Source organism: Dioscorea cayenensis, chromosome 7 (assembly GCF_009730915.1).
Source record: "Dioscorea cayenensis subsp. rotundata cultivar TDr96_F1 chromosome 7, TDr96_F1_v2_PseudoChromosome.rev07_lg8_w22 25.fasta, whole genome shotgun sequence".
Classification (NCBI taxonomy): Eukaryota; Viridiplantae; Streptophyta; class Magnoliopsida; order Dioscoreales; family Dioscoreaceae; genus Dioscorea; species Dioscorea cayenensis.
This window is the reverse complement of record NC_052477.1, coordinates 16,910,042-16,936,939: the sequence shown is the minus strand read 5'-3', so window position 1 is coordinate 16,936,939 and position 26,898 is coordinate 16,910,042. Positions and strand designations below refer to the sequence as shown.

The following is a 26,898-nucleotide window of genomic DNA, read 5'->3' as shown; positions in this document are numbered from 1 at the left end:
ATATATTCACACATTCTTTTTTTGCCATTTCATCGAACATCCTATATGTAAGAAAATAAAGTTAGTGATACCGATTAAGTTTAAATTTGTATTTTGCGCCATAAATACTAGTTAGAAAATAATACTTATTCCACATATGGATATATCTCTTCACAATTCATAAGTACATATAGTTCTGCAGCATAATGTTCTCCGTCTTCTAGAAATCTAGCATTATTCATTGGCCCAAAAGGTCGACCAGGATGAGAGAAAATTGAAAGTCATCCTACAGATTCTACATCTCCACCATCGTCATTGCGAGGTACACGATTTAATCTTGTTTCCACAGTAGATTCAAAATACATCGAACAAAATGATGAGATTTCTTGAATGATATATGCTTCACATATAGATCCTTCCACACATGCTTGATTTTGCACCTTTTTCTTTAAATGATGCAAAAACCTAAACATCAAAAATGGAACTATAAAGTTTAAGTTAAAATGTAAAATATTAGAGTGGAAAATGCAATGGAATACTACCTTTCAAATGGATACATCCAACGATATTGCACCGGTCCTCTGACCTTTGCCTTATAAGGTAAGTGTATTGGCAAATGTTCCATTGAGTCAAAAAATCCAGGGGGGGAAATTTTTTCTAGTTTGCATATTGTTTCAACAATGGTAACTTCTAATTTGTCGACATGCACTGTATGTAGTTCAGTTGAGCATAAATCCCTAAAAAAATGTGACAGTTTAGTGATTGCATCATATACAGAGTTGGGCACCATATCACGTATGACAATTGGCAGCAAACGTTGCATGAAAACATGTCAGTCATGACTTTTCAACCCATAAAACTTGCACTCAACTTCATTGACACACTGAGATATATTTGATGCAAAACCATCAGGAAGTTTTAGATGTCTCACCCATTTGCAAACACGTTTCCTATCTTCTTTGCTCAAAGTGTACGAGGCTTGTGGGATGTAAATACGACCATTAGTTTCTACTAATTCCAATTCTTTGCGAGTGCAATACACTGCCAAGTCCTTACGAGCTTTTATGTTGTCTTTTGTTTTGCCCTTTATATCCATCATCGTATTGAATACATTCTCAAAAACATTTCTTTCAATATGCATCACATCTAAATTATGGCGTATAAGATTTGTGTGCCAGTAAGGTAATTCCCAAACTATACTTTTCTCCACCCAATTATGACTTTCTCCAAACCCCATAAGCTTCTCTTCATTGCATTTAGTGCCACATGTAATATTCGGAAAACAATTCAACTGTGTCAATATTTCTTCACCTGATAATCGAGGAATTGGATAGTCACGCTCAACTCTTTTTGAAAAGTTATATTTTTGGCTCCTAAAAGGATGATCTCTTTGTAAAAATTGGCGATGACAATCAAAAAAGCATGGCTTCCTCCCATGAACCAACCTGAGGACTTAATATGGCCCATACAATAGGGGCATGATAAAGTTCCATGAGTACTCCAACCAGACAACATGCCATAAGCTGGGAAATCATTAATTGTCCACAACAATGATGCTCTCATTGTGAAATTTTGTTTCTTAAAAGCATCATATGTTAGGATACCATCATTCCATAATTGTTTCAATTCATCTATCAAAGGCCGCAAGAACACATCAATGTTTTGACCTGGACTTCTTTTCCCTGGAATAACCATATTAAGAAATATATATGATTGATTCATGCACATCCAAGGTGGCAAAATTGTAAACAACAAGCATTACCACTCAAAATAGAATATGGTTTTGCTGCAGGTCCAAAAGGACTAAAACCATCTGCACATAACCCAAGTCTCACATTGCGGGATTCTTGTGCAAAAGATGGGTACATTTGATCAAAGTGCTGCCATGCCTCCACATCAACTGGATGCCTAAGAACTCCATCAGTGCTTTTATTAGTCACATGTCATATCATGTTTTCAGCAGTCTTTGCGGACATGTAAAGCCTTTGAAGTCTCGGTATAAGTGGCAAATAGCGTAAAAAATCTTGCAAAGGAATTTGCTTTTTGTTCCCCTTTTTGATTTCCCTACAGGTCTCATCTTATATACGTGGATGCCCACACATAGCACAATGGTCAAGTTTAGCACCCTCTTTGTAAAAACAACATGCAATTGTTTTTGACAAACATCTATCTTCTCATAGCCCATACCTAGACTTTTCATCTTACGCTTTTGTTCTATAGAAGTTATTAGGCAAGCATTCATCTTGTGGTAGCATATTTCTTTAATCATCACCATAAGGCGATCAAAACATGCTTCACTCATGTTAAAATCAGATTTTTAAATTTAGTAGTTGTGATAAAAGTGATAACTTTGAGTACTTGGTACAACCTTCATATAAGGGTTCGTCTGCATCATTCAATAAAGAATAGAATGTGGATGCCTTGGGGTTTGGTTCTTATTCCATGAAACTTGAATCCGTATCATGATAACGAGGAATATTAAAAGTTGGGGAAATAAAATCAATCATCATTTGAGCATATGGATTCCGGGCTTCTATTTGAGGCATTGTGTGAATATGTTCATCTCCATATCTGGAGGATTGTCCAATTTCATGCTCTCCATGAGATGTCCAAGTTGTATAGCCAATCATAAAACCATTATAATAGAGATGTTTACAGACCATGTCGGCAATTTGAAACATGCTATTTTCACAACGGCGACAAGGACACTTTATAGAATCCCCACTTACAATAGTAGTTTGAGAATATGCAAAGGAAATAAATTCCTCAACTCCCTTAACAAATTCATCATTGATAAATGAAGCCCCATCCTTACGACAATACATCCAAGATCGATCTTTGTTCATGTTTCAAGTCTAACAAAGCTACCAAGTAAACAATCTGTTCTCACATAAAACAATAAATTTGTGTTACAATTTCACCAAGGCTTATCTAACTTGAAATAAAAATAAAATCTATTGAAAATAGTTCAATGTGATCAACCATATTTACTCTAACTAGTATATCATGCAAAGTATAATCACTTTTAATTTTCATAAACACATTAATTCACCATAAACAATAAATAAATACAATCAACTCAAAACAAAACATTAAAAATTAAAATAAAAGATGTAACACACACAGAGACATACATGAAAACTTCAGTTGGCCACCAACAAAGAGAATCACTACCCATTCATCAACTTCCACATCATGAGATTTGTTTTATTCTTGGCGTCATGCATGTTGAAAGCATATAAACCTATATATTGTGATTATTATGGGCATGCATTTACTTTACTTATGAAATAAATAAATACATAAATAAATAAATGCAAGAAAATGAAGGCAATTTCAACTTACCAAATATGGTTTCCCTTCAATTGTTCGAGTAATGATGATTTTGTGCAAAAGAAATTCCAAAATCTTCACTCACACCAAAAGAAATAGAAGATGTCTTCGATGAAACCCGGCCTTCTCCTATAGATGAGAAAAATAGAAGATAAATACTCTTTTTCATCTAAAAAAACTAATTATAATCTTAAAATAAAAATTCTTTTCGGGTTTAGAAATAATCAAGTTCATATATATAATCCCTATTACAATATCTTTTTATTTATTATAATATGTATAGTAACATTCATTTAATTTATGAAAAAAGGAAGAGAACATAACTAAAAAATATTATATTAACTTAATTAGAAAGACAAAGTCAAAGAAATTCCAAACTCCATATATAAAATAAATAATTTATAATAAAAACATTCTAATGAAAAATTGACCCTATTTCATATAATAGGGGTCAATTTTTTTGCTCAATAAAGCCTTTTGTATTTTTGTAAGTAGTGCATGTCAAAAAAATTATCGGAATATATAACATCTAAATATATCATATAATAATTAAATAATAATTAGCGGAAGCAAAAATATTTACCTCCATCCATAGCTATTAGACCAAGAGCTGTGAGGAAACCACAATAATATTTCCAATCTATTTTGTTCTCTCTTATAGATTTATAATAAAATGGGGTGGTGTTGGTTTATATATAATCACTCTATTTCAAAATTTAAATTTATAATTATTTAAAATAACAATTAGGATTAACATAGGATCTTAAAATTAAAGTCATAAATAATTTAATTTACAGGTGATTACCCGAGTAAAATAATAATAATCAATTAAAAAAAAGAATCCACCAACGAGCAGGTCCTATGCATAGCCGCAAATAGTCCGCATGGCCACCGGTTTACTAATTAAAAACTATAGTTACTAATATTATATATATTTATATATAATATTTATAAAAATATCACAATTAAAACATTGTAAATTAACTTATACCCAAGCCAAATACCAATCTATTTCTGAACCAATGAAGATGTGGTGTAATAAATTCCATATTTGCATATCGTAGAAGAACTACCTAACATTGATATTCATCCATGTGTCCTCTTGATTATCATTAAGTCTTGTGTTGATAAGGATGTTTCTTGCATGAACTTGAACAGATGTTCCTGCAATGAGCCAGTCACAGAGTTACAGATGTCTTCCTCTCTTGTTGAATTTCTTCTCCTCCCCACAGCTGAAATCCTGGCTTACAGTTTATCTCATGCTTCCATAGGTATCGTGCCTCCCCTGACATGAGAACCAATTAAAATGGAGTCAGTAAAACAGGGATCTTCTTCCAACTCTTTGTTATTATCTTTACACAAAAAGATTGACAAAATCTTAAATTAGGAAACTCCACAGAAGACAAACCTGTAATTAAAGCACCACCAAGAGATACTATTAGAAGTTATCATAATAATCAAATTATTCTCTATTAAAACAAAATAACTGACTTATGTTTTAATTAAATAAATAATCAACTTTTAATAAAAAACTTCAAACTAGATTATATATATATATATAACAGAAAACCAGGGCCAAGCAAACCTTTAAACATGGTTTACTTTCCTTTTCTCCTCTACTCAATCTGAACACAATGGATGACAGAGTCTTAATACTAATTGAAAACATGCTTGAGAGTGGGCCTAGTTTAAGGAAATGGGCAGCATGAATTGATTGATTTCATTTTCCTAGCAAGTGGTCACCAAAAAATTCACAAAGCCACCTTCAAGATGGTCGAGAAGCATTCAATCCAAAGCGGTGGAGTTAAATGATAGTCAGGCTTATTGGTGATGCTTCATTCGTAAAAGTAGCATCAATCAATGTTATCATAAATTTTTTTCATCATCATAGCTATTAAACAAGTGTTGAGAAGTGTGTACCTTTACACAGAGGGCAGCTGCTGAACCTTTTATTAGAATTTATAAATGGATAGGTGCTACAAGTTCAAACCAAAACACAATGAAATGATAATAATAATAATAATAATAATAATAATAATAATAATAATAATAATAATAATAATAACAATAATAACCTGCTAAAACAATTTTTCTGTTCTTGGCCACTGTAGTATCATAATTTTCAGGTTTTGCAAGGTGATAAGAGCTTCATTAGTTGTACATTAAGAGTAAAAAACAAAAGTTGCTTCAATTCTATGAAAAGCAATGCGATAAAAGGAGACAATCAACTTCAATTGAAAGAAGAGATAAGTCATATAACTCAAATTAATTGGTCAGATGGAAAAAAACACAGGCATACCTTTTGATACAAATGCCGATTTGAAAAATATAGTGATAAGAAGAATTTCAATTATGATGGTTCCTATGAGAATTATCAAAACCATTAGCAATAAAGTATCAGTGAGAACTATTTGATGCCAAGGGGATATGTAGTCTTGAGTTCATACCAGTTAATCAGTATATCATGAGACAGATTATATGTGTATGCTAGCTATTGTTTGAGTACAAACAATTCCAGAAGAACATGAAATGAGGCAAGTAATTTTCTTTTGTTAACGCAAAACCAACTGCCTTCTTCTTTAAAATTCCCACAGGTTCTCCCTCCTTAATGCTTCCGCTTCTTCAGGGGTAAAGTCATTCTGGATGCGGAATGTTTCCCGGAGTTCATCAGCAGTGTGATCCTTTATTAATTCTGCAAACTTTTTGCCGCAGAGGTGCAGGAGACTACTAATGAGGAGACTGTTAGCGGCCTACACTGAAGGCATACAAGGCTATGTGATTCTGTGTAATGTTGGACACCATGCTTGGTTGAATTTTTCTCATGGAAGTGTGACAAACTAAAAAATGTAAAAGATCAAAAACATGGTTAATCCAAGTCAATGTGAAGTCTCACATGGTCAACACAAAAATATAAAAGTGGAGAAAATGTGAAATGACCTTAGAATTTTAGATGAGTTTTGTTTTTCTTTAATTTATCTACTACAATGTGAAGCTCCCTCATTTGTGCTAATAAAAATTTAAAAGTAATAGTCACATTAAGAATATATTTTCTGTCATATTTTCATTATATGAACTTCCTAAATAGCTGGATGTCTCAGATTTTGCTCACTATATTCAATAGAATGTCATCCCAATAGATAAAAATCATTTTTGTGATCATTTGTACAAAAATTCACAGAGTTCTCTTTTTCCTTTCCCCAAGAGCACATTTTGAAAATTTCCTGAAAGTAAAATTACCGCAATAGATTTAAATCCAATGGCAAATAATAGTTTTAAAGTGATTCAAATTGTTGGAGAAACATCCATTAAATGTTATGAAAAAAGGAATTGTGTCTAAAATCATAATCATGCAGTTGTTTGTACAAGAGGTAATACCTTCAGTTGAAGTTTCAGAAACTTGATATAGTCGATAACATCATTGAGCACAGATTCTTGACATCGCTTTATGTTGTCAAAGGAGCACAGTTTCAGAAAAGCTTTCAGAGAATAAAAACTGTTGATATGGATGGGCAAACTATCTCCGCCTTCAAAACTAAGATATACTATCAAAATCATTTCCGATAGCGTTCCTGTATTCTTGAAAGGATTTTAAATATATGCTAAGACACTGGGAGAAAAATCCAATGGTATGGAACTATGACTTCAAAAAAAGCAGGTTTATGTTTCTTTAGAGCTAAGGACCAGGGCTCTTTGAAGGTCAATGAGCAACAACACCATAAACAATGACATTTCACACAAGCCTTACTAACCTTAAATTCCTAAATTGAAGGTCAATGAGCAACAACACCATAAATAATTGAGGGAAATTGGAGAACAAGAAGCTATCTATGCATTTTCACCTTGTTTTTCAGCTTGGCACTCTTTGAGATCACGAAAATCCAAATATTTGGGAGGATTAGGGTCGTCAGGGTTGGGATCTACAGGGTTGATGAGGAAGCTGGAACGGAGGTTGACATCGGAGATGGGGATGAGGCCGAGCTTGGCAATGTGATGGAGTTGAATGGGTGAAACTTCTCGAGGATGTCGTCGATCGGCAGATGAATCCACCATGCAGAGATCGGGTTAGGTGCTGCGATTGGGGATTAGGGTTGGAGAGATTGGTTTTTTCTTTTTCCTTTATTAAATGATAGAATGACTTGCAAATAAAACACTGATAATTCAGTGATTTTTATTCATTTTTCCCCCTGTATATAGAAAAAAATTGGGGGTTATGTCTGTGGGGAGTGATTATTTTTTTGTGTGAAGAGTTGGAGATGGTCTTGTCAAGAGCCTACATGTGGCATGCTATGTTTAATAGATCTCCAAGCCACCTTGCCAGCTAATCAAGTTTCTTAATTTTTATTTCTCTTTTTATTTTTTTCCTTTTATTTTTGTTTCTTTTTAATTTAACTAAACAATGAATTCCTGCTTGTTTAATAGATCTCCAAATGTATACTGCATTTGTGTAACTCGGGGAGATGTGAGAGAAATATGAATCTATCTACCAAAGGAAAGAAAAATAGATAACTTGCCACCAAAAATCTTCATATTCGAATATATTCTTATTTTATATGCTGATTTTTGCTTTTAGAGGACTAAATATAAAAAATTGGTTGAGTCATGATAGTCATTGAATGGAGGACGCTCTCTTGTTTTATATTAACAGTAATTATTTCATCAATCATTTGAGTGTCTCGAATCTTTTGTATTTTTTTAAATTTATGGATTATACTAACAAATGTGACTTTTTTTGAAGGGGCATATGTGGGTAAACATTATTAATTTAATGTTGGTTTATTATGAATGGGAATTAATATTAGGTGGGGCATATGAAATTAGTGCCATGATGAAGCTCTGAGTGCTTGGATTGGGAAATGCTATTTTCACCTTTATTATTATTTATTAATAATCATTTGATTTGCTTAAAAATCTTAATTAATGATAATATTAGTTGATTTATGTACATTTATTTTGGATACTAAGGTAATTTAATTTTTAATTATAACAAACATTTTATAATTAAAATTGTATTTTTGTTATTAAAAGTGAAAATGTATTAATAAATACTATATAAATTACAAATATTAATAAATAATATACATATATATATATATATAAGTTTGGAATAGGAACGGATTTATTCCGTAGCTATTAATCTAAATTCCGTAGCAATATTTTACAATTCCGTCGGTAATGTAATAAAAACAAGTTGAACTTCTGAAGCTTTATTCCGTCGGTAATCTAATGATGATTCCGTTTCCAATACTTACAAATAGCGACGGAATGAATCCGTAGCAATTTATTAGCAACGAAAATAGGCTGGAAAATTAGGGCGCGTAAGCTCTAACAACGGAATAGCAATGGACTTATTCTGTTGCTACGTTTCCGTTGCTATTAATCACACTTCCGTTGCTATATTATACAATTCCGTTGGTAATGTAATAAAAACAAGTTGAACTTCTAAAGTTTTATTTCGTCGGTAATCCGACGCTAATTCCGTCGCTAATGTTTACAAATAGCAACGAAACAAATCCGTAGCAATATTTCCGTTGCCTATTCTTGTATTTCTTGTAGTGATTCCCTTAGTTACCAAACCTCGGATAAAATGGAACCTCACGTCTATGTGCTTAGTTCTCCTGTGCAAGGCAGGATTCTTCGCTACGGTGATTGCAGATTGGTTATCATACCACAGAACAGTGGATGCTAATGAGCTCTTCCCACAATCACTGAGAATTATCCTGATCCACACCAGTTGACATGCTGTAGAAGTTGCAGCCATGTACTCTGCTTCTGTTGTGGATAGTGCCACAATGTCTTGCTTCCTCAATCCCCAGGCAATTGTACTTGATCCCAATCTAAAAAGCATCCTTGATGTGCTTTTTCGATCACTCAAGGATCCACCCTAATCACTATTTGTGTAACCCTCTAAACATGCATCAATCTCCTGAGAATAAAATAAACCATAATTTATCGTTCTTACCAAGTATCTGATAACTCTCTTTGCTGCTGAAAGATGATCATTTGCAGGCTTGCTCATAAACCTTGAGAGGAGATTAACTGCATAACAAATGTCTGGTCTAGAGTGTACAAAGTAGAGGAGCTTCTAGATTAGGCTTCTATACATTCTTGGATCAGTGTAATCACTAGCTTCTCCACCTAGTAGCTTGTCACTGACTCCGATGGGTGTATCAGCAGGTTTACATTATTTCATGTTGAGATGGATTACCAGGTCCTCCACATACCTTCTCTATGAGAGGAAAATCAAATTTGACAATTGATGTACCTCTAGACCCAGAAAGAATTTCATCATGCCTAAGTGAGACATGTCAAAAGTCCTCATCATCTCCTCTTTAAAATTGATTGATTAGAGCTTGTGAACCACTTGTGTACATAATGTCGTCAACATAGAGACTAATCTGTATACAATTGCCTTCCTGATCTTCCTTCTTGTACAATGTATGCTGAGTTTCATTTCTTTCATACCCATGCTGCTTAAAATGAGCATCGATTTTCCCATACCAATCTCTCACCGTTTGCTTGAGCCCGTAGAGTGCTTTCTTTAATCGATACACCATGTGTTCCTTTCCCTCAATAGTATACCCCTCAAGTTGAGCAACATAGACTTCTTCAGTGATTTCTCCATTGAGAAACGCTAATTTAACATCAAAATGGTAAACTAGATGTCGTGCTTGAGCAGCAAGAGCTAGGATAAGTCTTACCATTTCAAGCCTGGCCACCGGTAAGAAGACCTCCTCATAGTCCAGGCCATGTTGTTGGACATACCCCTTGGCCACCAGCCTCGCTTTGTGCCTTAGTATCTCACCATCAACGCCATATTTGATCTTGTAGACCCACTTTAGTCCAATGGCCTTCTTCCCAAGGGGCAATTCAGCTAAATCCCACATGTGGTTGCTTCAAATAGCTGCCAATTCTGCATTCATGGCCTCCTGCCATTCCCTATGTCTTGCTGCTTTCCTATACTCCTGAGGTTTATATACATGAAGAGAAAAGTTACAATTGTTATAGATATCGGTCAGAGAGCTCATCTTCCTTGGTGGTGATTCATCAGAAGACTCCTGCTGTGAATTTGAACTGATTATGCCTTCAATGGTTCTCGATTGACCTCCACTTGTTGTTGCCTCTTCATGTACATCTCCACCACCTTCATTTCTTTTGTTTTCATTTCCTTTGTCATCCGAATCTTCAATGGTCATCAGGGGTACACCTTTGTTTGATCCCCACACCCATCGGGAATTTTCATGGAAAATTATATCCCTACTAAAAGTCACCTTGGATGTAATGGGGTTATAGAGCTTGTAAGCTTTTGATTCTAGACAATAGCCTACAAACACATGTCTCTCAGACCTTCTCATCCAATTTTTGAAGCTTCTAAGAAGGAGTGAGTATAAAGGCAATATAACCAAAAGTTTTAAGATGACTTACATTAGGCTTTTCTCCATGCCACACCTCATAAGGTGTTTTATCATTCACTGCTTGTGTTGGTGCCTAGTTGATCAGATACACTGATGTAGAGACCGCCTCAACTCTGAAATCTATCGGGAGACCTTCGCATTTAGGCAAGCATCTTGCCATCTCGACAACCATTCTGTTCTTACGCTCTACCACACCATTTTGTTGTGGTGTGTAGGGCGCTGAGAACTCCCTTCTAATGTCAAGCTCATTACAACACTCCATTGAAGACACGAGACGTGAATTCTCCCCCTCGATCGCTTCTTAGCACCTTCAATTTTCTTCCGGTTTCTCTTTCAACCAGCACGTGAAACCTCCGAAAGTGTTCAAAGGCCTCACCATTTGTTTTCAAGAAGTAGACCCAGCATTTCCTGCTAAATCCAATATCAAACAAGAGAAAGAATTTGTTACCTCCTAGAGAATCTACACTCATGGGGCCACACATGTCCATGTGGACAAGTTGCAAACATCCTGTGGTTCTCCTTGACTTCACTGTGGGAAAGGTCTTCCTTGCTTGCTTCCCAATAGCATGGACTTCACAATGAGGCCCATCTTTCACTTCAGGTAATCCTACAGCCACTCTATTCTTCACCAATGATCCCAGACTTCTATAATTGAGATCCCTGAACCATTAGTGCCAACGCTTAGACAAAGTCTAATCATTTGGAGCCACATTCACCCTTTTAATTCTGGTGAGATCTAAAGGAAACATGTTATTGTTTCCCTTTGGTATCATAGTTAGCAATTTTACCATTTTATCATCCTTGATAACGCACTTTCCTTCATGAAAGTTAAGTAAATATCCTTTTATTAGAAGTTGTCCTACACTCAGTAGGTTGTGTGCGAGTCCTGGAACTAGCTTCACTCTATGAATACATTTGGGCTTCCCATTCCTTGCAACCAGTGTGACAGTGCCCACCTTGAGCATCTCCATCTCCTTGTCATCGCCAAGACGAACTGTGGTTCTCAGTGACTCATCAAGACTAGCAAACAAGCTCCTTTTTCCTGTCATATGGTTAGAACATCCGCTGTCCACTAACCATACTGCATTTGAGGTCTTCATTGTTGCACTGCTGGCTATGAATAGATGCTCAGTTCCATGCTCTTCAGCGATCATTGAGGCTCTCTTCTCCGGTTACTTCCCTTTCTCTCGGCATTCAGCTTTCATATACCCGTACTTTATATAGTTAAAGTATTGTATATTACTCTTACTGTCACTACTCCGGCCTCGCGCAACCCTGCCCCTTCCTCTTTTGATGAAGCCTCTCTCCTTTCCTCTAGTGGAACTCCAACCTGGGATAGTACTAAAGTTTCCATTCTCTTTAACACCTGAACTCGAGCTCTCTGTCTTCATAACTAGTGCCTTCTTTCCTTTCTTCACCAAGGATCTGTTCACCCTAACCTCGTGAGCTTGGAAAAAGCCACCAAGTTCATCGAGAGTTAGCTTCAAAATATCTATGGGCTCCTCCATAGCGACCGCCACATAGTCAAATTTAGGGGCTAAGCTACGCAACACTTTCGACACCACCTCATCTTTAGAGAGCTTGTGTCTGAGAACCTTCACCTGATTCACAATCACAACAACTTTAGACAAGTAAGTTTGAATACTCTCACCATCCTCTATTTAGAGTGTCTCAAAACTCTATCTCAATGCTTGTTTCCTCATGGTCATCATCTTCGAAGAGCCCTGGTGTAACTTTCTTCACAATCTCCCATGCATCGTGTGCCATCTCTGCCTCTTCAATCCGGTCAAGTATATCCCCGTCCACAGTTTGTTGGATGAGACACAAGGCCTTCGCATCCTTCTTCTTGGTCTCCCTTGCCTTCACTTCATTTTCTCCTTCTGGTACACCCTTCTCAACGAGCTTCCAAAGCTCTTGAGACCGAAATACGGTCTTCATCCTCACGCACCATCATCCACAAGGCCTTTGAAGATGGGTACACAAGGTTGTAGGAGGCTCACCAGAGTTTTGGCTGCCATTATCTCTGACCAAGCTATGATACCACACTGTTGGAGCGCAACTCAGCCTCACCTGCTACACCTTGAGGATTTTGAGAAGAAGAAGATAGAGAAGAGAAAAGTTTTGTAACTAAAAGGATACACGTAGTATGAAAGAAGTCATTCTCAGATCAGCTGACTTGGTCTTCCATTACCCTTTTAATACACTAGCATAACATACAAACCAAAGCGTCAAAAGGGACAAAGATATTAGTTCTAACCCATTGGTCAGTTAACCTACTTAACTCTAACCTCATTGGTTAGCAACCTTAAAACATAGATACTATAAAATAATACTCCACTAACTTATGTAGATTTACTTCCTTGCTCCTAGTTCAATTGCCCATTACTTTCTCCATTCTTAGCATGGTCCTGATCACCTACAGCCATTCCCGAGCATTGTTGCCGGCCTTACTCTGCGATCCCCCATGCCGACACCCCACATCTTCTTCCATCATCCATCACCATCAACACTTGGGAGGTCTGTTTTTCACGATATTGCTCTAACTTCTTCTGGCGATCTCTCTTACCTTGGTTGTGAGTGGAGGAGATATGTTTTCTTTGCTAGTTTTGAGGTGTCCATACAGATGGATGTCTCAGTAGAGAGAATGATTTATGGAGTCACTGGCGTCGACCCCCAAAGGAGAGAAGAACTAATTAAAGTTTTAGACATTGAGCTGTCATGGAGAGTGCATAAATCATCATATGGTCAGCGGAGAAGGTTACAAATATGTATGGGCCTTCTTAAACCATTTAAGGTTCTTCTTCTTGGTGAGATTACAGTCGATCTAGATGAGTTGGCAAGAGCCAACCTGTTGAAATATTTGTGAAAAGAATGTGAGGGAATGTGGAGCTACAATAATATATGCTACACATATATTTGATGGTCATGAGAATTGGCCTACTTATATAGTTTATGTTGCACATGGGAGTTAGCATTGTCTCCCACTTCTCTTCTTTCTTAGACCAAAACCCTAGACTTGCATCCTTCCTCAAATCTCTTCCAATCTCTCGGCCTCGATTCTTGTTTCATTTCCTCTTCAAGGTTTGAGAGATGTCGGATGAAGAAGCAAATAAGGAGGAGAAGGATCTTGATCTCTTTTCCCCTGATGTCGTCATGAAATACAAGAGCACTGCAGATATTGTTAGCTAGGCTCTTCAGTTTGCAGTGTCACAGTGTAAGCTTGGAGTCAAGGCAGTCAACCTTTGCAAGAAAGGCGATGACTTCATCAGAGACCAAGCTGGAAGTGTATACAAGAATGTGAAGAAGAAGATTGAGAGGGGCGTTGCCTTCCCGACATGAATCTCTATTAACAATATCGTCTGCCACTTCTCGTCGTTTACTACTAATGAGACAGTCTTGGTGGAGAATGATATTGTGAAGATTGGCATGGAGAGTCATCCATTATTGGAGCCACTAATTATAGTTGTTTATCAAATTGAAGCAGATATATATATATATTATCCAAAAGCAATGCCATTATGCCCACAAAAGCATGCAATGCATATATTTTTATAATGCTGTCAATAAAGCAATGCCAAAATAATAATAATAATAATAATAATAATAATAATAATAATAAAAGTAATAATAATAAATAAATGATAAACAAATCAAGAGGGACCCACAAAGGGAAGATATTGTTTTATCACTGTGGCATGAAGGATTGGAGTTGCTTGTTGTGACCGATGGAGAGAAAGGATGTAGATACTTTACCAAGGAATGCAAAGGAAGAGTGGAAGGGTTTCAAGTGAAGACAAAAGATACAACATGAGCTGGTGATGCATTTGTTGGAAGCCTTCTGGTTTCATTAGCAAAGGATAGGTCTCTCTATCAGAATGAAGAGAAGCTGAGGGAAACTCTTCGATTCTCTAGTGCTTGCAACTCGATCTGCACAACGAGGAAGGGAGTGACTCCGGCATTGCCGATTCCGACCATGGCCAAGGGAACTTTCTAGAGAGTTTGAATGTTTTAAATAAATAAATAAATAAATGATGAGAAGCATCCATACGTGCGTGGCAAAATATATATATATATATAATAATAATAATAAATGATGAGAAGCATGCATACGTGCGTGGCAAAAAAAATATATAAAAAAACAAAATAAAATAAAATAAAAATAAAAATAAAAAAATGAGAAGCATGCATAAGTGCATAAATTAAATTCAAAAGTATGGGTCTCACTACACAAGAGATACACATGGAGTTTTTTTTAAAATGAGACGAATGTATAAAAGCCGGGACCACTATGAACATGGAAATGAACAAATATAATGAGATACATGCATGCACATATATACTTGTGCACTTTCCATTTGCACATTTGTTGCCATTTGGAAAGTATAATATATATATATATATATATATATATAAATTCAAAAGTGCATGGCCTACCATAAGAGAGGCATATAAAAATGGATATATATATATATATATTTTTGTATAACAGAACAGTGGACGGTGCTTATTTAGTAACACAGTAATAAGAAAGAAGTGGGTTCTCTATAGAGTAATTTACAAGGCATAAATGTTGTGATTGATCGATGATAACTTGTCATGGAAAGTTAAAACTTGCTTAGATATATATATATATATATATATATATCAGGCTTGGTATTCCTCAGCATTCGAACATCATTTCTTTCGATCCAAAGCAACACCATGAGTTAGTCAATGATTAAAATTCCCATTCCAAAGAAATGACAAAAACAAATAATCATTCCGAGGCAGCAACAATACTGTTCATTCCAAAACAATGGCAAGAAGGCTCATTTCAAGGCAGAGGCGATTTCTAAAAAAATTAAATAATGAGATTTATATCTTAAGGTGGCAACAAGGCATGCAACATGGTGACAAGGCACAGGTAGCGGCAGTGATATATATATATATATATAAATTATATGTTCACATATAAGGATGTAATGAATATATATATACTAAAAAATAAGATTTATAATTTGCAAATTTTCTTGCCTTTTACTTGTACTTTAGCCCTTAATCGGAGGTTCCCAAGCTACTGCCTGGGGTAATTAATAATAGAGGCTTGCCTCTATTAGAAATGGAAGAACCCACGAAACAAATATGATATTTGTGCTTCGATATGCCGTTTGGTGTCTTCTTCATAGACATGATGCCAGACGTGTATTTTCGATCCCGCACCCCTATGATGATCATGTCATCCACATATACTACAAGTATAGTAACACAACTCCCATTTCGTCGAAAGAACACAGTGTGGTCAGCGTTGATCTGTTGGTATCTCATACCTATCATAGCTCTCCTGAACCTGTCGAACCAAGCTCAAGGGGACAGACTGCTTTAGCCCATAAAGAGATTTCTTCAACCAGCAAACCTTGCCCATTGTCTGGTCTGTGCCAAATCATAGTGTTATATCCATGTACATCTCCTCTACTAAATCCCCATGAAGAAATGCATTCTTCACATCTAGCTGGTGTAGCTTCCACCCATCATTCATTGCTAGCGAGACCAACGTCCGAACGGTGCTCATCTTCACTACAGGTGCAATGTTTTCGTCATAGTTGATGCTATAGGTCTGGCTATACCCTTTTGCCACCAAGCATGCCTTGTAGGGCTCAACCTGCCCATCTGAATTCTGCATCACAGTAAAGATCCTCTTGCATCCAATTGCCATTTTCCTTGATGGTATTGACACTAATTCCCATGTGCAATTTTTATCAAGAGCCCTTAGTTCTTCTTGTATGGCTGGCTTCCACTTTGGGTCCTCCTTTGTTACCTGCCAACACTTGGGTATAGAGACAATGTCCAAAGATGCAATGAATGCTCCATATGTGAATGATAAATTAGAGTATTGAACAGACTGGTCAATATTATGTGAAAACCCAAAATGATCAGGAGGATTTCCTGCATTGCTATGAGAAGTCATCCTTAATGTCACGGGAGAAGGAAAGAGAGGAATCATATCACTTGGGTTTGTGATGGATGATATAGGTGTCTCAGGAGTTGGAGAAGGCCGAGACAAGGAACTTGGCATGATTGGTATTGTAGCCATAGGTACATTCACTTTCTCCTCCTCTGGTACACTCTCAGCTCCCCATGACCATGATTTTCTCCTCCGTCTTCTCCTTTCACCTCTATTTCAACATCTTTTTCTAACTCATCCTCAGCCGATTATTCCGCCAAAACAGGACCCAATCCAATCTCTAACTGAATCAGCCTGTCTCCCTCACTTTTCTCCCCATTTCCCCCTATTTCTCCACTATCTGGTGAGTCACCAAAGGGTGAGGTTACTCTCAAGAGGTTGTATAGCTCAGACTAGTGAAAAGTCACATCTATACTTACAAACAATTGCCTTTCTCTTGGGCTCCAACACACAAACCCTTTCTTAGTGGCAGAGTAGCCTATGAAAACACATTTGATTGCTAGGATCTAGCTTCCCCATTGTTGGTTTGTTGTATCTCACAAAGCACACACATCCAAACACTTTCAAGGGAAGAACTCCTTCATTATCACCTTTTAACATCTCACAGGGAGACTTCTAATCCGATATTCTCGAGGGTATCTTGTTGATCAGTTCAGCAGCTGTCAAGACCACTTACCCCATAGATAATTTGGGACATTCATCGATATCATTATACATCAGGATACCTCTAGAAGGTGTATGTTCTTCCATTCTGCTACCCTATTCTGTGTCGGTGTATATGGGCAAGAAGTCTGATGATGTATCCCTGTGTAGACAAGTACTTCCCAAATGCCTTGTTGGTGTACTCTATCCCATTATCGGATCTCAATACCTTAACCACGGCACCATATTGAATTTGTATTGCTTTGTGAAAGTCTTTGAAACAAACAAGTACATCATTCTTATTTTTCATCAAATACAACCAAGTAACATGAGAAAAACAAGCAATAAAAGTCACAAAATATCTATAACCATTGATTGTATTTGTCGAACAAGGCCCCCACACATCAGAGTGAATAAGATCAAAAACTCCAGAACTCTTATTCCCATAGCTATGATAAGAGCTTCTGGTATGTTTTCCTAACTCACAAGCATCACAAACTAACTTTTCCTTGTTTACACTTTCATACAATGAAGGGTACAACCAACTCAAAACATGTATTAAAATGTGTCCCATATGCCGGTGATGCCATAGAAACACCTCCTCTACAATCATCCTAGACACTCCTACTCCTGCCCCTTTTACCAAAGATGTCAACGCTGAATCCATTTCCTCTTTCTCCATGTACAACAATCCTCTATGCCACATGCCAGTCTCAAGTCTCTAACCTGCCCCATTCTCTGTGAAGTTCACCTTGGGAATTTTAAAAGAAATAACACAAATTAGTTGGAAGATAATAGCACTAATAGGCAATAGATTTACTAGAAATGGGGGAGCATATAATTCATTAGACAAGGTCACTAAATCAGTAGATTTAATCGTACCCTTACCAACCACAAGCTGGGATGTGCCATCCACTGTTTGGATGATTTCTGGAGGCGTCAAGTGAATAAAAGAAGTGAATTCACTAGATACCCTTGTTACATGTCGAGATGTACCAGAATCTATGATCCATTCTAGTGATCTAGTGGGAGGTATAGAGGCAAAAGCATGTGCAGTATCTATGGAAAAATGAGTAAAAGTAGAAGATTACCCCTGGAGTCAGATGTGTATATTTGATCTATCATGCTCTTCTTTCCCCATGTCCTACCATTCTCTGTTTCCTCTTTAGCATCTCGAAGAGCTCATGCTCCTACTCAGTAAAGATTAACTTCTTCTCTACTTGTGGATCTACCATCAGATGTGCTAGGTAACCTCCACCTCTGCCTCCTTTATGACCCTCACGTCCATGACCACGACCTCCAGATTGTCCTCGCCCAGCTATCTTTTTCTCCTTAGGTAGCTTTAGACAATCTTTACTCAGGTGGCCAACTTCTCCATAGTTGTAGCACCTACGGATCTCCTCCTGCGCACCTATCACACATGAGCTCAGGATAGCTAAAGCTGATCGAACAATTGGAAGTCCACTCGACTCAGAGTGTAGCCTCATGCGACTCTTCTCCTATATCATAGTAGAGACAACCACATCTAATGAAAGGGTCTTTGATTGGGCTAGAAGGATTGATCTCCTTTGATCAATGGCAGGATTTAGATGAGCCAAGAACTACATAGTCCTCATCTGTGCATTGAACTCCCTGCTCTTCGACCCTCGATCACTGCAGCTCGATATAGGTGAAAAATGATTAAGATCTTGCCACAACTGTTCCAACTCTATGGAGTACTCTTGAATAGATCTATCACCCTGCACCACCACCTTTATGTCACACTGGATCTGGAACACCCTTATGTGGTTCTTAGCATCAGCATAGGTCCTCTTCGGCTTCACCCAAATATTCTCTACCTTTCGAATGCCATCCACTAATGAAGCAACCTTTGGAACCATTGAGTTAAATAGCTAGGTGCAAGGCAAGGCGTGTGTGGTCCTCCACTCATCCTCCTTAGTGCTTCCACTCAATAGCTCAGCCTTGATTGTTGTTAGGTATCCATCTAGCCTCTTCCCCACTAGAGCAGCCTCAATCCGACGTGACCAACTCAGATACATAGTTGGTTTATTATGCTCCAGATCTACAGGAGGGAGTATCTAGCCTTATAGGTTGTGGATATACCGGTGTCGACCCCTCACCTTGCCAACCCAACACCATAAGTAAGGTTTTGAGCTCCGTTTCATTTCAGTTTTTTCATAATATCCTCCATCGATCAATCTCAAGTATCAAAGTCTAGATCACATAGATCTCACATGACTTCCTTCCTTTTCTTAACTTTACCAAGTCTTGATCTTCTTCACCCACAAGATCAAGATCCCTTTCATTCAACCTTTCTTTTGTTTCTTGACAAAATCTTGGTCCTTCAAGACATCAAGATCTAAATAAAACCCATCTCAACCCCTTCTTCGGGATCGGTGGGGTATCCCCCCCCCCCCTGGGCAAACTTCAATTCACGGAAAGGGAGAAATGTGGTGGCTGAGTAGAGAAGAGATGGGTTTTGCTAAATCAAAACCATCTCTGATACCATATTGTTTTTACTTTTGGTTACTTCCCATTGATAAATGTTTTGGGCTTATATAGAGCCTTACACCACACTCTTATAGAAACAACCCTGGACTATTTCATAGTTACCTATTTACCCATAGGCCCCCTGAAAAAACTAAAAATACATAAACATACAATAAATCTCAACAATATCAAACTGTACGCTCAAATAAACATGATTGACAAAAATGAACACTTTTTATATACACATCAACCATATTAAACATTTTGGAAATATAAATAAAAAAATCAAAATATAGCCCAAAATGCATGTTAATCATTCTAGAACTAGATATTTCCAGTATAAAAATGAACAAAAGAAAACATAGCTTGTAGGTTAAAAATGCAATGGGGTTCAGTTGATTAACACATTCCCCTCAGTTCCTCAAATGTAATTTGTAAGTGCAAATATATACAACATTACTTTAATATTATTGTTGTCTTCATCAAGATATAAAATGATTTCTTCATTCATTTGTTAAAACAATATATATTTATAGCCTTGCATATATCTCTTGGATATGATCTAAGCTACACCTTTCTCTTTCTTTCCCCCTTCCTTTGATCTAGCATCAACCAATTTACACAACTATATATATATATATACTTATATGATTAATGATTTGCAACCTTTGAACAGACATAGTTATATATATATATATATGATGAGATGCCTCAAGGATATTTTAATACATATATATTCATATGTTGTTCCATGTATATAAGTATATAGTTATATAGGTTGCCTTGAAGTTGTTAGTTTGTGCATTTTGGTTTCATCTTATAGGATTTATAAACCCATGCCAATAGCTTCTTTGTTCTAGCTAGTGGTGCAAGTGTTGCATCACCCAGTATGAGCTACCTTTATTATATTTTAGTGGATGCTTTGGGTGCATGTAGGTGGTGACCTTAGCTTAAATACAAGTTATATAGGTCAATTGGTTTGTTTCTTAAAGTTCTGTATATTTATCTTGGCTTCCTAGTAGGTGACATAGTTTCGAAGAGAAGTTAATATTGCCATGGACCTCTTCAAGAGGGGCTTGAAATTGTTGTTCGAATTGGGTTCAGAATTTTGTCAAGTTGCAGTTAAGTAATCCATATAAAACTTCATGTTTTCAGTATTTGAGAATTATTTTTCTGCAAAATTATTATCTATTACTTTATTATGGCATTTTTGCTTATTATTATTAATTATAAAATTATCTATTGTTGAGTAGGCATTTTGATGTATTTCTCATTTTTTGGCTTTAATTAGTTATGGAATTAGTAAATATGCTTTGGTATGTAATTTTTAAAATGACTGCTACTTATTTTGTAACGTTAATACATCTTATGTATTAGAATATTTTGTTGTAAATGGTTCATTCTTTATCTATTTGTTCTTATGCAATGGGATTGTGATCATGTTATGATATGATGATAAGATCAAAGTTCATGAAGTTAATGTATAGTGGATGCTATATATGTTTTGAAGGATGTATTTTAACTATAGATAATGTTGAGTCTATGTACAGGTTTGATTGACACATATGTTTTTAGAGGAAATGTTAATGTGGGTGAATGTTAGAAGTGAATAAGTTAAGAGAAATGTTGTACTACACCCATGAGGCAAGGTTGAGTCCTGAATTTCAGGTTTTGACTTTCTATCTAGGGTGGAGATCATAGCCTTTCCTTGATGATATCTTTACTAAAATTGTGAGGTTAGCACTTGGAAAATAAATTAAATCATTTGGTGGTTTAGAGCCAATATTTCAAGGTTTATTGGGCTAGATTACTACAGATTTGAGACTTTGACATTCTATGTTCATGAATGAAATTGCTAGAATGAATTTTCAAGTTATGACAATGAGTTGAATGGAAATTGTGGTCTAGATTCAGAGGTCATAGGTAGATGATTAAAATTGAAAAGTTGTAATGATTTCTTTGATCTATCGGCCTACCAAATTTCATATTTATTGGGTATACATTCTATGAGATATGATCCATTCTAGATTTAATAAGTACAATTAAGCAACATGCTCAGTAAAGAAAATATTCATAATCACCTTAACTTTCAACCAGCAAAATTTCAAGTTTATTTGATTTGTAGATTAGAAGTTATGATCCATTAAAAAGACTTATGCATGATGATCTCTATATGCAGAATCTTTAGGCATAACATGTTTTTTATCACTCTTGGAGAATAAATTTGGTGAAGTATTAGACAAGGTAAATGTTCAGGATTGTCCCAAGTTTCTTACTGCAAAATATATCTTTGCATCTGATAGTATATTCTTGGACCTATGCTTTTTGGAAATGAGACATGTTAGAAGTGCTGATATGCAAAGGATGTGAGTTGCAAATTTGTAGAGTGATTGGTATTTAGTAATGATTTGGGTAATTCTTTATTCAGTTTTGTAAGTAATTTTTGTATATTCAGTTATTTTTCCTAAAGTGGGATTCTAAAATTGTGTATTTCTGTTTGTTTGAATATTTGGAATATTCATGAATATTCTATACTTTGACTTTGAGATCTTGTCTGAATGTTTTGGTCTCCAAATGAGTGATATGCAACACTAATGTTTTGGGGGGGGGGGAAACCCTGACCATGTGGACAAAAAATACTGGAAAAAATGAGACTTCAGTTTTGCACAGTATCCGTTAGATGAAATAATTAATGGCTATCTGATATTCAGTCTCGGGTCATTGAGGGTAAATAAATGACCTCTGTAATTCTGGCTCAGGTCACTGAGGGTGAACAAATGACCTCTGACATATATAGCGAATTTGGAGACATACACTAAAATATGTTACATTCTGCTTTGAGTTTTGATTTTGATTTTCATCAATTGCACTATCATGTGTTATTGATTTCTATGTATATCTCAGACGCAAATTTTTGTCCTGCCTTGAAGTTTATGTATTTTTCTGGGTTTTGAATTTTGGTGAATCATATTTGGAAATATTCTTTTATTAGAATATTTCATTTTGTATTTTGTTTAAAGTATGTTTTGAAGACCTATGCTCATTTCCGGTGAATTATTATTTGCTGTTTTAAAATATGGTATTCTTTTTATTACAGTATTCTTGAATAGCGGTATTACTTGAGAACTATACCTCTATTTAATTATTTATTTTGTATTTTTTTAAACTATGTTTAAACTTTGAATTATTCTCAATATGTGAAATCAAAATTTATAAACCCTGTTGTTTTTAAACAATTTCTGAATTTGTTACTGGGCTTGTGAGCTCATAGATTTATTTTAAATCCTTTTTAGATAAAGAGTGGTAGACCGGTGTGGACTTTGAAAGACTGTTTGTAGGTGTTGTTCTGTTGTAAAATTTTAGTTCTTGCCATTGTCTGTTCCTGTATCCTTGTATTTTTTATTTTTTGGACTTCTTGTATCCCAGCATTGTATACTCTGTAGTGTATGTAATCTTGTAACTCAGTTGGTTTGTCATTTTTGTCTACTCTAAATCAAATTGCAAGCCTATAGGGCTCACACCTTATGGGTCTACGACAGTTTGTTTACACACCGGGTCTTGTGAGTAAAATTAGGGGTGTGACAAATAAAGTGGTGTCAGAGAGATTTAGTCATTTTTGACTTAGTAATCTTAGTGTATTAGATAGAAGTGTGACACCTAAAATGTTATTTAGTTTGAACCCAGATCGAGTCAATGACATTAGAAATGGTTTATCATCACTTGCTGATTCTATATTCTCGCCTCACTTTCCAACTTTGTTTCCAACAAAGTATCCTGAGTCGATCTAGTTTCCATGCCTTGTTTAGCTTTAAATCACCTTTTTCTACTAATGATTACTTTGATTCTGTTTTTTTTTTTAGAGTAATCCCTTTGTGCAAATTTGGTGAGAAAATCTTTTTATCATCTGCATCGCCCATGATTGAATAGCATGCACATTAATTGCATGTTTGTGCAAAATTTTTTTTTTTTTGCCTTTCAAGCGAAGGAGAATCTTGTGGATTATTTGATTCTTTGAAAAGGAAATGCTTTCTTCTGCCCTAAAGCATGTCTTGTGCCAAAGTCAAATGGTGTGTTGTATCACTCTTTGAAAAAAGAACTCCCTTGGCTTGTCATTTGCTTCTCGTATTTGATATGACTCATATGCTATGCTATTGGTTTCATTGTTATCCTTTAGATTGTCCATTTTGCTAATTGTCTATATCACTTTGAGTTGTGATACAATGTTATCTTCTTGTGACCATCATCTATGTATTAGATCCTATTTTCTTCAATGTTCTAAATTCCAGGAAGGTTTCCTATGGTACACTACTGTTAGTTAGGTGTATTTCATTCACATCTTTGTTTGCCAAATAGTTTGTGAAGTTAATTTGTGCTTGCCCTTGGCCATTGTTTAAATTGTTGGAGTATTGAACTGAGCTTTGAGTGGCAAGATATACTTTAGAAATTTTGAGGAACAACATTTTTTATTGTTTGATGATGTTCTAATCCTCCTTCAAACTGAGAATAATTTAGAGTGGCATGTTGTTGCAATGTCTTCAATTAATAATTGATAATTGAGAATCATCTTAGGAAGGTAAAATGAGCCTTATTACTATAGTGTTTTATCTTGATTATGAGAGGATTCATGCCATGATATTCAAGTTGATTTAATTAATCTTGTGCAGTCATTGATGTGTAGATTTAAAACATTTGGTTGTGGGTAATTCAAGAAAATTTTAATTTCGGTGGATACTTGGTGATCATCAAGCGTAATTACTATATTATTGCAGTAATGGTGCTTGTAAGGTAAGGATATTTATTTTGTTAAGGCTTGAGCTCGATGTATGACAGATATTGTAAACTTTTTTAATTTGAGTAATTGTCATTTACCATTGATTTTAGTGAAGTAATTGAGTAATGGTGTTGACTCATTTTGTTGGAATTGGAGGTTTTTCCTTGTGTAGTTGTAGAAACAATTTGGATGTCACCATCAGGAGGTTCATCACCTAATAGGTCATCCAACTCATCCTTGAACCATGATTCCTACACGTAATCAGCAATATATATATATATATATATATATATATATATTCATTAATACTATATATCAAATAACAAGAGTCATCAAAATCCATTAAGTGGACTATCTTACCATCCTTGACATCAATCAATGCTTGAGAGGTAGCTAAGAATGGTTGTCCTAAGATGAATGTTACCTTCCCCTTATCATCAAAATCTAAAATAACAAAGTCCACCAGAAAAATGAACTTATCAACCTTCACGAGTAAATCCTCGATGAAACCCTTTGGGTGGAGAATGGAATAGTCGATGAGTTGCAGAGTCATTGTTGTTGATTTTGGTGGAAGAGGATTAGCATCAAGAAGAAGAGAGAACCATCGGTGGAACCACTTTCGACTCCACTTCCTGCTATAGACCAAAATTCTGGTGAGAAAGAGTTAATTTCCATGTTACAACCACATGCTTTTCCTAACACTTTTGTGGTAGATGTAGAGAGGTTTCTACTTCACAATCCTCCTTAATGTGTGATCAGGTATGCGAAGCTAATAACATTAAACAAGCATTGTTTGAGAGACTACCCAAGTCTTAATGTTTCATTTTCTTTGGGTTGGTTTGTCTTCTTAGCATTAGTTTTGATTTTGTTGAATTGCATGTTAGCTGGTGGTAGTTTGTGTTTTCTATTATTTTCTTCTATTATTTTCTTAATGTCCTTTGACGCTTTACTAGTTTTATTTACTGTGTTTGAGTGTTTGGAGCATGTACGACACTTAGAATTGTAAAAACACAGAAGAACAAAGACATGATGTTTCCCTAATCTAAATATGGGCTATACATGACCATGCTTTTACCCATGCACCTTATAGGAAAATGGAAAAATTTAGCAGATGGCTAAGCACAGGCTTTAAGCATGTCGGTGTTTAGGCCATGCTCAGACTAGGATATTCTAGAAGGTGAGATTTCTAACAAATTAGGTAGCATAAAACAATTGTAATCACTAGATGTGTCAAGAAACAACCTCTCCAGGAGAATACTTGCAACTGTATCAAACTTGACATTCCTAGATCACTTGAATGAATCGCATAATGACTTGTCTGGAAGGATACCATCAAGTAACTAGTTCAACACATTTAGTGACCCCTCCATTTACATGGAAGATCCTCTTTGTGGATTCCCTGTGATTGATAAGTGTACTAAAGATGACAGAATATTTGAGGAAGAGCCAAGTAATAACATAAAGGATGAAGGTGATAGGATGTTGTGGATGTATATTTGATCTTTGAAAGGATTTGTTGTTGGATTCTGGACTTTTCGGGGTGCCTCAACATTCAATAAAAGGTGGAGACATACCTATTTCCATTAGATGAACAACATGTACAACAAGATGTATGTTTATGTTTGAGTAAGCTTTGCAAGATTGATTGAGGGTTTAGGTGATGATGATGGCAAATCATTAGAGAGGTAAAAAAGGGTATGCATTTGTGTTTCTAATGTTGCTTTGTATTTTTTTTGCTTTACTTTCTATATTTGTGGAAACTTCTCCGTATTACTGCTTCACTATAGTGTAAATTTGAATAATGTGTAACAATATTTTAGTGATCCTCTAGGCTCTGCTTGACACTTGATATTAATTTGTTGGTACTTTAACACCAATGGCAACTCCATGCACTGCCGAAAATGAGCATCATATTGACTGATTGATTTATGGATGCAAATTAAGCATAATGAAACAATGAAGTTGTTGTTGTTGTTGTTGTTGTTGTGTTGTTGTTGTTGTTGTTTGAGAAGTTTACGTTGATTGGTGAAGAAAGCAAAGAGGGATGAGATAACTCACCAATTATAACAAATAAAATGTATATTTCTATCTAATGGAGTAATTCTTTATCAATCATTACTAGCACAGTAAACAAGTATGATATTAGTGTCTCAATTTATGAGGCACATCATAATTTTGATTGTCACATGCCACTTGCCACTTGTATTGGGAGAATTTTATTATGGATACATAGTAATGTAAAGATAAAAAATGGTAATGAAAAAATGACTATCTAAAATCAAAGGGCGGCTAGAACTCTTGAGCGGTCTATATTTTTTTAAAACAAAATG

General features: G+C 35.7%; 1 protein-coding gene across 1 annotated transcript; it reads left to right on the top strand.

Moving 5' to 3' along the window:
- Nucleotides 1-13,188: 13,188 nt before the first annotated feature.
- LOC120265105 (ABC transporter I family member 20-like) lies at nt 13,189-13,590 on the top strand. The gene has a single exon (XM_039273016.1). It carries the CDS (start codon nt 13,189-13,191, stop codon nt 13,588-13,590), a length of 402 nt encoding a protein of 133 aa, XP_039128950.1.
- Nucleotides 13,591-26,898: the final 13,308 nt, after the last annotated feature.